Consider the following 12,344-nt stretch of genomic DNA (forward strand, 5'->3'; position numbering starts at 1 on the left):
GGCACAAAGGTGACCTACAGATGCATTAGAAATGAAAAAAAATATGCTCTTTGTCTAAATGTAAATGGTTCTGTCACAGTTACTTAGGTTTTCTTTTTATGGACACTCCCATACTGTTTAATAGTAGAAGAAATCTGGCAAGGTACAAAAGTTACGGCAGAGAAAGTGTTTTCTTTCACTTACTGTTTTAACATTAGCCCTTCAGTACTTCATGTCATAGCTTCAGATTTTTTTTTTATATTACAAAATATTGATTTCAGTATATAACCGCATTTCACAAGAGCTGTTTTATATTCCTAACTTTTAATTTTTAAAGGCTTGATTCTGCAGAGCAGTTGGAAATCCTGCTTTTTGTCTTGAAAAGTACTGAGAAAGGCCTCCTTTATAATGGTGCAGTTAATCTGTGAGGAAATCAAAGAAGACTATTTGTAGACATAGAATTAAGAACATGCTGCAGGATGTCATGCTGTTTTGTGGGATCAGCGTATTGCTGAAATGAATAATTCAGACCTCTGTGTTGTTGTTTTATTTAAAAAAAAACAACAACTTGTGTGTGTTGTCATTCAGGAGCTACAAGCATTGAAAAATATGAGCTTCGTACCAACATGTGGACTCCTGTTGCAAACATGAATGGACGAAGATTACAGTTTGGAGTTGCAGTCTTAGATGACAAATTGTACGTCGTTGGTGGCAGAGATGGACTGAAAACATTGAATACTGTGGAGTGCTACAACCCTAGAACAAAAACTTGGAGTGTAATGCCACCTATGTCCACTCATCGTCATGGTCTTGGTATGTAGAGTTCTGTAAAGGCTGAATGCGTATTTTTAAAGATTATCTGGTTTAGAATTGGTCAAAAAACATTCAGAAATTTGGTTAAGGGGGGATGGAAAATTTGTTTTAATGCCAACTGCTTATTGAATGTCCTCTCTGTCAGATAATTCCTTCCTCCCTCTCCTTCCAGCATTGGCTATCAAAAGGAAGTTTCTTTTGATTTGTTTTTAAATATTATGTGGTGCATACTGGACTGTCACTAGGAAAATGTGATCTTTTTTTCCCCTTATCCAGAAGCAATTGTTTTTCGTTGGTTTTTTTTTAGGAGTGGCTGTATTGGAAGGTCCCATGTATGCTGTAGGAGGACATGATGGCTGGAGCTACCTGAATACAGTAGAAAGATGGGATCCACAGGCTCGTCAGTGGAACTTTGTAGCTAGTATGTCAACTCCAAGGAGCACTGTTGGTGTAGCAATATTAAATGGAAAGTACGTGAAGGCAACTTTCATTTTTCTATCTCATTATTTTAATGTAATCGCAGGACTATTCTAAATTACTGTTACTACTAAATCACTAATTTCTCTGGACAGATACCTGTTGATAGCATTAAGAACCATGTTTCTTCATTCACAGAAAAGATAGTGTATTATTGGTCAAGTAAGCTTCCTCACAGCATCACAGTGCCCCTCAGTATCACTTATGAGACACCATCTCTATGGGCTAATAAGTAGTTACCATCTCCTTAACAGAGAAGGGAGCACACAATTGTTAGCTTTCACTGGGACTCCAGTGATTTCCTCTTACTGTGATAGTTTGAATAATCAACTTCCAAAATTACTGTAAAGTCATGGAAGAGTACTCATGTTATATTGCATTAACTCAGAACAGTAAGTTCTGGCAGAATTAATCTAATCCAGAGTGGTATCTGAAATGTTTATAGCTGTTTTTCAGTGGAAAATATGCCCAATTCCTAATACAAAGCATATTCAGACAACTAGGTCACTTAATGCTGCAGTCACAGAAAATGGCTGGAAATGACCTCAAGGAGTTCCCTGATCTGTTCTGCTACCCTAAAGCTGAATCAATTATATCTAAAATACTCAGAGTGATCTTGTTCTTAACCTCCAGTGGTAAAGTTTCTGTAACTTCCCTAAGCAATCTGCTTAACTATTAATGCATCACTGAAGTTCGCATGTCAAGTCTCAAATACCTTTTCGTGATTTATATTATTATTGTTTGTACTATCTAAAGTGAATACGGAAAACACATATTTTCTTAACTATTTACAACAGCCTTTTGTATTTAAAGACACATCCCCTCAGTATTCACTCATCAGGACTGAATAACTCCAGCTCCTTCAGTCTTTATTTGTAGACTTTGATTCCTAGGCTTTGAGTGATTTTCATGGTTTTCCTTTAGACTAAGTATAATTGTTCTATAGCATCCAAAATTACAAAAATAAAGATCAGTTGGAATCACAGAATTGTAGAATAACTTGGATTGGAAGGATCCTCTAATTTAAACCTTAAAGTTGAATGTAGTTTCAGAGCTAACTGAGGTAGCTCAGATTGTATCTGAATTTTAAATACCTAAGGATGATATCTAACAATACCAACAACCTCTCTGGGCAACCTTTTCCAATGTTTGAACTCCATTGTACTGAGCATTTTTCTAATATCCAATTGATATCTCCCTTGTTTGAACTTGTCTCTTTCCTTCCTTCACTGCACACCCCTGAGAATGATCTGTCTTCTATATAACCTCCTATTAGGTGGTTGAAGACAGCAGTAAGATGCCTCCTTAGCTGTCCTGAGAATTCTTAAGACTACACAAGGGCAGGTCTCAGCCTCTCCTCATGTCATGTGTTCTAGCTCCCTCATCTTACTGACCATCAGCTGGACTTGCTTCAGTATGGCAAGATCTTTCTTGTACTGAGAGCCCAAAGCTGGACACAGTATCCAGAAGCAGTGTTACATGTAATGTATAAGGCTTATCAGCTGCCTTTACATCAAGGACATACTGCTGACTTGTCTGCCAGGACTCCCAAGTCTAGTTTTGCTAAGCTGCCTCTCCTGTCAGCTCCCAGCCTGTACTATTGCATGGGAATATGCCATCCCAGGTACAGGACTTTGCATTCGCCTTTGAACTTCATGAGACTACAATCAGCCCATTTTTCCAGCCTGTCTAGGAGTCTCTGAATAGTAACCAAGCCCTCCAGCATATTAGCAACTCCCCTTAATTTGGTTTTATCAGTAAACTTGTGAAGGCTGATTTCCGTTACATCTTTCAGATAATTAATGAAGATGTTGAACACTATCAGCCTGGGAGGAACACTGCGAGTAGCCAGCTGCCAGCTGGAATTCATACTGCTGCAGTACTTTAAGCCCAATAGTCTTTCCAGTTTTCCACCAGCCTTGTAGTGGGCTTATCCAAACCATATTTTACCAGGGTGGCTACAGGAGTACCACAGGAGACAAAGCTAACCTGATTTTCTTAGTAGTAGTGTGATTGTGGCAGAATACTTAACACTTTTGACCATGAATTTTCGTTTCCTGCTTATGATGTATCTGCTTTGAGCTGTTTGAGTATCATGAGGTAGCAAAAAGCTTTTCACACAAAAAGCTTTGCACACTTTTTGTTTTTTCTTGAAAGGTTAGTCTCCTGCTAAATTAGTACAGTTGAAATGCACCTTACAAAGGGTCCTCTGAAATCTGGAACAAGTCCAGGAATGAGTGGAAATGGTCACTGGGTACAGGAAGGAGAGAACTTGAACAACCAGCAAGCAGAGTGCCTTGCTGCCTTGGAACTGCAGTCTCAGATGCTCGAGTTAGGTCTGAAGCTTCCTGTATATTCAGCAGAGGATCCCAGGTGTGGTGAAAAGCACCAGAATTAGAGCCACACTGTCCCTATTATTATACAACATTCCCTAGACCCTTAGTGTAGGCAGCAGCACTAGATGCCTATAGCTAAAAAACTTAAAAGCACATGCAGCATTTCAGCTGAGAGAGCAGTAACTTTTGCACTTCGTAGTAATATCTGTCTGTAACTTGACAAATTTTGGATTATTTGCTCAAAACCTTCATATAGAGAAATTAATATATCTTTCTTCATGTCCAAAATGTAAAATCACTGCATAAGTGATCACAACTCTGTTATATTTTGGGGGGAGGTAAGGTGGGGGGCTTCATTTAGATGCTGCATAAAGCATTTATTTTTAGTCATCAACTTAGTGGAACTGGAACAGGATTTTTCAATAACCTTCAGTACATTCCTTACCTTAAACAAGTTGTGTTATTAAATGTGGGAACTTTCATGGAAATGCTTTTTTTTTTTTTTTTTTTAAAAGGGTATTGAAATTATTCCTGAGAACTACTAGGTCAACCATATTTACAAGATGTTTGTATTTGTTTGTTGGTCAGTATATTTAAAAAAATAAAAAATGGTGTTTCCCAAACTGAGGACAGCTTGAATAGTGTTTCACACTGTCATTATATACAGTATCTGATGTTTATTTGATTGTTTAGCTATACTGTAACGTGCCTTAGGCTATGAAAGGATGTCATTAATTATATTTAAGGTGATCTTTCAAACTGGACTTGACTTCTGATGTGTTGCCTCTTTTTTAGAATGGCTTCTGAGTTCCTACGTTTCCAAGTAACAGTTCTGGGCATTTCTGCTTCTAAGCATAGACTGCTCATAAACTGTGCATAAACTTTTTATCAAGTTTTATTATTTGATTAGTTTCGAGGATTCATCAGTGCTGGAGTGCTCTTAAAACCAATCTTTTCCTTCTAGCCTTTCCAAAATGTTGAAATCCTTTTGTTAATACCAAATGCTGGAAACATTTTTGCCAAAACTGAGAAAACTAGGCCACCTAGTGGGTGTGAGGGACTGAATGCAGCACTGTCAGTCGTAAACTAAAGCCCGGGTCCAGAAAAATACTTGCATGCCTAAGATGAGGCAGGCCAGGGTTGCTGCATGCACAGATCCAGTGCTGAATTTGTCCCTCTGGCCCTGCTAGAAATGGGCCTTTGTCAAGCCACAGAGGTAATTTTGAAAATGTTAGCTGTGTGCATGGGTTGGAACATAAATGCTGTGTTATAGATAGCAATTTTCTGTAAATGATTGTTACTGTGCATTGATAGTGATAATAGGAAAAGACTGGAGCAAAATCTAACCTGATTTTTGACACATTCTATTGGAAGTTGAAAGTCTGTCTCCTCCTAAACTTTCCTTTTTAACAAACTTGAAAGTCCTTCATTCATCATTGGAAACTTTGTGGTGTTCAGATTTTTTTTTTTTTTACTTTACAGGCTTTATGCAGTTGGTGGTCGAGATGGAAGTTCTTGTCTTAAGTCAGTAGAATGTTTTGATCCTCATACGAACAAATGGACCCTCTGTGCTCAGATGTCAAAAAGAAGAGGTGGTGTAGGTGTAACCACCTGGAATGGGTTCTTGTATGCAATAGGTGGTCACGATGCCCCAGCATCAAACTTAACATCCAGGCTGTCAGATTGTGTAGAAAGGTAATATCCTGATGAAGGCATATCCTGCTAGTAATTCTAATAGTGGTAGTCTACGGAGTGATTTATGGAAAGGGAACTGTAAGTAGAAACCCAGTAAAATGGCTGTGTTATTTTTAGCATGAGCAGAGGAAACTTAAGTATAAAAACATACTGTGTAGTCATAACATGATTCAAAATGTTGCAGAGACAAATTATTTAAAGCAAATTCTCCCCAGTGTACTTCATCTAGAATTTTTTTTCTAACAGTCTCACTGAATGAATGATGATTGGTTACTGAGAACAACTTGGAATTGAATGCTTCTAAAAATGGAGCAGAACTTCTTTCACATGATAAGTCTGTATCATTTTATATTATAACGCTTAAAGGAGTTAGCGGTCAGGGTCTGTGGATCCTCAGATACCCTGTTCGTTCTTATATCCCCTAATGACACTGGGAAACTGGCATGTCAGTCAGTCATTCCAAAGTTGGTATGTTTTTATGTAAATCTATGAATGAATGACTGTATTACAAACTGCAGAAGCACATGTGATCCATAAAATAATTAAAAGTTACAGTAAATACTTCATAATGCACTGCATTAAATATTTGCTGGCATTTCAAGTATTTCTGAAATACACTTCAATTCTCTTCCGCACCCCGCCTCCCAGTTGTAAAACTTCTCCTCTTTCCTGTTACCTCCCAACACTTAGTGGTTCTTCATAACCCATCTTCTTTTACTAAACTTCTTTGTGCTGGGAGATGTGATTCACCCTCTACCAAAAAAAAAAAAAGGGAGATGATGACCACCAAACAAAAAAACCCACCCATGACAAAACAGCGCTGTAGTTTTCAAACTTTGTGTCCTAATACGCCCCCAAATACATAGTGTGGCCCATACCACTTAACATATGGAAGTTGCACTGAAAGACCCCAGAAAGGTTTGCAGAAAGGAAGCTATCTTAGCAAATGATGAATAGAAGCCCAAGAGAAAGCAATAGGTCTGTGTACCTTTCTGCATCAGTATTCTCTGAAACAAAGTTACAGAACACATGAATTCAGTAAATAGGAATAATTTTGTAATGCATTTTGTCCTTGCTCTTCAAGTGAGATGAAATTGAGGACCATCAATTTCATGGAAATAGTTCCATTAAAAAAATTACCAGTTTTGTAAAACCACACTAAGCTTCTGAGTATTTGTTTACTACTGTATTTCACAATAAAATTAGCTTTTCCCAGATAAACACATGGTTCATGAATTATAAGATAAATTGAAAAGTAAATTCTATATTTAGCTTGCTAATCACCTTCTTTCACTACATTATACTTCTATTTGCAGCATCTGCTTCAGGCAGTATTTTCATGTTAGGATTATGACTGCATGCATTTGTTGTACTTTGACTAGAGAAATGCAGATAAAATCATTAGATCTCATATCTATGCTTTTCACATACACAAATTAAGACTAGTACCTTCCAAACTTGCTTTTAAGTGTGATCTTAGAATGGTCTCTTAGTCAAATATTTTCTTTGTATGCAGTTCTTTAGAGCCCTTCAGAGCTCTGCGATTACCTCAGTTCTGCTATAAGCATCTGTGATCCTAACACTGTCTCTTTCAGTCAGGTTAAAATATGTTCTGTGACATAAGAATAACACAGACTCTCCTGCGTAGTTCTTAGTTTAACTTGTAAACATCTAAATGTGATCTAGGATCTCATTTAGACTTTCTCATTAAACCATCTGTCTTCTACTGTGATGCTTCTGATGATACAGAGCTATGATTAAAGTAGTGCTGTAAATTGTCTTAAGGGTTTTGCATTTCCCCCAGAATTTTCTCAAAATGTTTTTGGTTGTTGTTGTTTTTTTTTTAATGGTAATCTTTCATTACAAGTAACTCTTGAGTACCACACTCAATTTTAACAGCCTATGCTTTGACATGTAGTAGTTCTACTACAGTGTAGCAGCAGAACTGTTTCTGGACTGGTATGTTTAGACATACAGTAAGAAAAGTAGTAAGAGCAGCTGTATATATGTGTGTTATTACTGTATGGAAAGTGGCACAAAGTAGATGTGTAGCTAGTACTTGATTGTGTTACCAGATGACTTAAAAAAAAAAAAAAACCCCAAAAAAAACCAAAAAAAAAAACCATTTTCAAAGAGTATTTTGAGGGAAAAGTCCTTTGAAATTAACACCCAATTCTGTGCTGTCCTAATAATACCCGTTTCCTACTACCTTGAAAGCATCAATTCAAGAATGTTTTTTCTGCTGAATTTTGGCAACAATTTTACAACATAACACAAATATCTTTTAGGTATGATCCAAAAACAGATATGTGGACTGCTGTGGCTTCTATGAGTATTAGCAGAGATGCAGTGGGAGTGTGTCTTCTTGGTGACAAATTGTATGCTGTTGGAGGATATGATGGTCAAACGTACCTTAATACAGTGGAGTCTTATGATCCCCAGACAAATGAATGGACGCAGGTATAGCTTCTGGAAAAAACATACGCTACTATTTATCTTGTTATTTGAAGTTTGCCTCTTTTTACAAAGAGAATTCAAATACTTCTTCTCTAAGAAGCACTTTCTTACTAGTCTGTTGTAAGCTGGGGGTTTTTTTCTACCATTTTGAGATGATTTCTCTTGAGTATGCAGTTGTTAACTTACAATAAACTGCCCTTCTTTCTTTGGCGAGAGCATAGCTATTTTCTTTGAAAATTTCAACCACTGTTAATAAAATGTATTGACAAGTTTCCCAAACTATCATAAAGGGTTCTGTTTACATGACTTCCTATTCTGAAGATAAATGTAGATTAGTTTTAGCTCCAATGTGTTTCTCAGCATGTTCAGCAATTTTCTCAAGGTTTTTATCATCTTTTCATAAATAACCCCTTCCTGATGTGAATACTATGAGCAGTGTGTATGAGCAACTTTGAGGAAGGCTTGTTGCATTTCACAGAATCACAGAATGATCAGGGTTGGAAGGGACCTCTGGAGATCACCTAGGCCACCCCCCTGCTAAAGTAGGTTCACCTACAGAAGGTTGCATAGTGTCATGTCCATGTGAGTTTTGAATGTCATCAGAGGAGACTCCACAACCTCTCTGGGCAGTCTGTTCCAATGCTTTGTCACCCTCAGAGCAAAGAAGTTGTTCCTCACATTCAGATGAAACTTCTGTGTTGCAGTTTGTGCCCGTTGCCCCTTGTCCTGTCACTGGGCATGTCTGAAAAGAGCCTGGCCCCAGCCTCTTGTCACTCACCCTTAAGATATCTGTATCATTGATAAGATCCCCTCCTCAGTCTTCTCTTCTCCAGGCTAAACAAGCCCAGCCCTCTCAGCCTTTCCTCGTCAGGGAGATGCTCCAGTCCCCTCATCATCTTCATAGCCCTCTGCCGGACCCTCTCCAGCAGTTCCCTGTCTCTCTTGAACAGGGGAGCCCAGAACTGGACACAGCACTCCTCTTCACGCAGCTCAAAAAAAAATATGTCTTCAATTCATGATCAGAAACCATTACTGTCAATTCAAAGCTTGGTTGCTTTTACTTTTTTATAGCTCCAAGAATGTGTGCCTCTGTGGGAAGAGCGCACACAAAGGCGTCCTGGGCAGGCTCTCCTTTGGTACGTACTGCCATCTGAGGTACCTAAATACAGAAGGCTGGCAGATACAGCACAGAACTTACGGCAGACCAAGGCCCTTCTGGAGTCCACTTGCAGGCCAGGATGGATGTCCAAGGTCATCTAGAATAACATGAGACACCAGTATTTAGGCAGCTGAATTCTGACCTCCTGAATATGTTATCAGTAATAGCCCTAAATTGCTAATTCAAAAAAAGAGAATTGCACTGCTGGCTATCAAAATCTTTGCAACACAGAGAACTGAGCTGTTCATTTCCCATCACTTTATAGTGCTGCAAGATGTTAAAATATAAGTCATCTAGGAGGCTCATCAGAGCTTGGGGCCTTCAGTGGTGATACTGGTAATGATTACCCAGGGCATTTTTTGTCCTGCCAAAGAAAAAAAAAAAAGTGTACCAGAGGAGAGAAATAGTGCTCTCACTGCTGCATCTAAATGAATCTTCCATGATGTCTAGGTGGTGAACATCTGTATGTACCTTTCTGTCCTTAGCCTTGACCCTCTATATCTCACTGAACCCTGTGATTCCAGTATATTAGGACAGTTTTGAACCCTCTGTAGAGGGACTTGGAAGTGTCTGTGTACCTTCCTTCTCTCTCATTATGTCAACAGTTTGCCACCACTTCATCCACACACAACTCAAAAGAGGGTAGTGGAATTTTCTTAACTGAAGTTTGTCAGAGTCACAGACAGCTGAGGGTAAGTTTTGTGTTCCTGTTTAAAAAAAAAAAAAAAAAGAAAAAAAAGAAAAAAAAGGGGAGTTGGCATAAACACAATTCACAATTTTGTGTCTTCAGAATAATCTCTGTAGCATTGTGTGCTATTCCCTGCCCCCCCAATCCTATAAAGTTTAAAAGGGGAAGCTAACATGAGTGTCAGGAACTACCTTCCTCTTTTCAAGTCCAACAGGATCTCAGCAGAAAAGGGTCTTGCCAGAAGTAACTTCTGTTTACAAAGAAAGAATAGAGACTGGGAAATTGATTTCAAGAACTTGTGATGGGATTTTGTCAAATATTTAAGTAAAAAGGAGAGGTTGTCCCTGTTACGTTTGGCATTTTCTGTTTGAGAGAAAAATGCATAGTTTTGCCAACCATTACTCAGTTGTCAGACTGTCTAGCTCAGGTGTCCAGTTTGTACCATAAAAAAGGATTCTTTTTCCTGTAAAGTAATTGAAATTATCAGTAAGAATTGCTTCATATTCTTGGGGTTTGCTATAGCTGTCAAAGTGTTTTACTCCATCATAAAGTATCTTTACCTTTTCTGTGGATTTGTATCCAAGTTTTGGACCAGATGGCTATTTTCTTGTCATGTTAATACAGTGTGGGAGATGTTGCCACTCTGTTGCAGCTGTACAGCTATTATGACAAGCGTTGACTAAACACTGTCAGTTTTAGGGAAGAAAATACTTAAAGCTGACTGCACTTATCTCATGGATATATTTTTTTTCTTTCTTACAGGTTGCACCATTGTGCTTAGGAAGAGCTGGGGCATGTGTTGTGACTGTAAAGCTGTAAATTATTCTCTTTATGAAGGTGACAATTCTCCTCCGCAGACTCAGATGATTTCTTTTTTCCCTCAAGCAAACTGTCAGTGCACCAATAAACACAAGATGCCGGATATCTACCATGGCAAAGCGTTCGATCTCAAGCTAACATGTACACGTTGTTCTTACGGACCAATATTAAGCACTTTTTAAAAAATCATGTTTGTTACCCGTATGTTACAAAAATTCTATTTGTAAAAAAAAAAATCAGCTGCAACCAGCCAGTTGTCAGCAGAGGACTTCTGTTTAGGAAGTGCTAAGAAATGAGTAAACTCATTAGTGAACTCACTATAATAATCAAATGTTATAGATCCAGGGCCTTGGTCCCCCAGACATGCAGAGGGGTGATGCTATAAACGGATATTCTTCCACTGATATAACTGAGTGGAGTGATATCTGGGTGAATTACCTCTGGGTGAAACAAGTTACAGTATTGGACCCCATATATTTAATTTGCCTATAATAAACATGTTTGACTATAGGTATGTGAGTGATTGATTACAATGCAGGCTGACAAACCAATGCAAACCATTGTAAATGGCAGGCATAATGCCTGCCTTGGAAATGAAGTTGTGTGTTTGGTGAATCTTTTGCACTTTTATCATCATTCCTAGTTTAGCAAACCTTTTATTTAACCAAAGCCTTATTTTAAATATTGTCTTATTATGCTAACAGAAATCAGCTATTTAATAATTTCTGCTGGAGATTTTTGACATCCAGTCTACTTTTTGGATTTTCGAAGTTTTTACATGATTCAGAACGTCATACCTTTTTCTCTACTTTGGTTCTTAGGTTTACTTTGCTATTTTTAAGGAAAAATCTATAAGCACGAGTTATTTGAAGAATTCTAAAGTGTGATTAAAAGTTAAGCAATTTAAGTTTGATATTTGCACTTTGGAATTTTTGAAGCATTCCATTACATCTAGACTAATTACATTTTTACATGAGGCTTTGCACTAATTTGAAAAGTATAATTTTATAAGATGAAATTAAACAATTGTCTATCTTTTCAGTAAGGTTACTTTAAAATGTAAGGGGCCCGACACTGCAAGATGTTGAACTGCCACCGTTTAGGCATGATCAGCATCTTACAGGAGTTATGCGTGCCTCTGCAAGATTGTATCGTTAGTTACCTTATTTAATGGTTACCTATTATTTTCAGATACTTTATAATTTGCCTTTCTTGACCCCTGTGCTGAATTGCTTTGAACAGTCTGAATGTTCTCGGGAAGTCTCTTTGTATTTGCTTTTCTGTGCCTTGTTTCTTATGTTTTCAGAACAGTTGGTAATACCTGTGTGTGTCCTGGCAGGGGGGAAGATGTGAGCTCATGGAATGTTTTTTGAAGTTTGAAACGTCTGATACCCAAAGTCTTTGTACATTTGTAATTCTCAATGTGTTAATGCTCTCAGTGGACTATTTATTGTTTTAGAAGGAATTGCTAAGCAGTGAAACTTTGTGATGACGCCTGCACTGTTTGCAACTGAATACAGCTGACCTGACGTGCACCATGGCTGGCTCGGTGCCCTTTTTCTCTGGCCGACTGGCCGCGGTGCGTGCCCGGACCCCCGCCGTGGCGGGGCTCGTTCAGAAACGCGGTGTGTGCGCCCCTCCCGCGGGGAGCAGCGCTGTTAGAAAAGCGTTCGCCTCCTGTCAGCGCTTCCGAGCCAGGGCCGCGGGCGGCACCCATCGCTCCTGCAGCCGCGGCGCTGCCCAGCCCGCGGCAGGTCCCCGCAGCGCGGGGCCGCCCGTCGCCCCGGTGGGCCCGGGCTGCCCCCGCCCGTCTCCGCGGCGATCGCGCTGCCGGCGGGGGCGGGCCGAGCGGCCGGCGAAGGGGGGGCGGCGCATGCGCGGGGGTTGCCGCGCAGCGGGCGGTGGGCGCGATGAAGGTGAG

General features: G+C 39.2%; 2 protein-coding genes across 8 annotated transcripts in view; both read left to right on the plus strand.

The window, feature by feature from the left end:
• KLHL5 (kelch like family member 5) overlaps window positions 1–11,958 on the plus strand; it is a 62,532-nt gene extending 50,574 nt beyond the window's left edge. For all 6 annotated transcript variants that reach the window (XM_056352272.1, XM_056352267.1, XM_056352259.1 and 3 more), the window contains 5 exons: window positions 568–792; window positions 1,100–1,262; window positions 5,088–5,300; window positions 7,589–7,760; window positions 10,367–11,958. In XM_056352272.1, coding sequence (XP_056208247.1) covers window positions 568–792; window positions 1,100–1,262; window positions 5,088–5,300; window positions 7,589–7,760; window positions 10,367–10,423 — 830 coding nt within the window. In that variant the 3' untranslated portion in view covers window positions 10,424–11,958. The remainder of the gene's footprint in view (window positions 1–567; window positions 793–1,099; window positions 1,263–5,087; window positions 5,301–7,588; window positions 7,761–10,366) is intronic.
• A 294-nt stretch (window positions 11,959–12,252) lies between these two features.
• WDR19 (WD repeat domain 19) overlaps window positions 12,253–12,344 on the plus strand; it is a 46,892-nt gene continuing 46,800 nt past the window's right edge. For both annotated transcript variants that reach the window (XM_056352199.1, XM_056352191.1), the window contains exon 1: window positions 12,253–12,339. In XM_056352199.1, the coding sequence (XP_056208174.1) occupies window positions 12,334–12,339 (6 nt within the window). In that variant the 5' untranslated portion in view covers window positions 12,253–12,333. The remainder of the gene's footprint in view (window positions 12,340–12,344) is intronic.

The sequence above is a fragment of the Falco biarmicus genome, chromosome 1 (genome assembly GCF_023638135.1).
Source record: "Falco biarmicus isolate bFalBia1 chromosome 1, bFalBia1.pri, whole genome shotgun sequence".
Classification (NCBI taxonomy): Eukaryota; Metazoa; Chordata; class Aves; order Falconiformes; family Falconidae; genus Falco; species Falco biarmicus.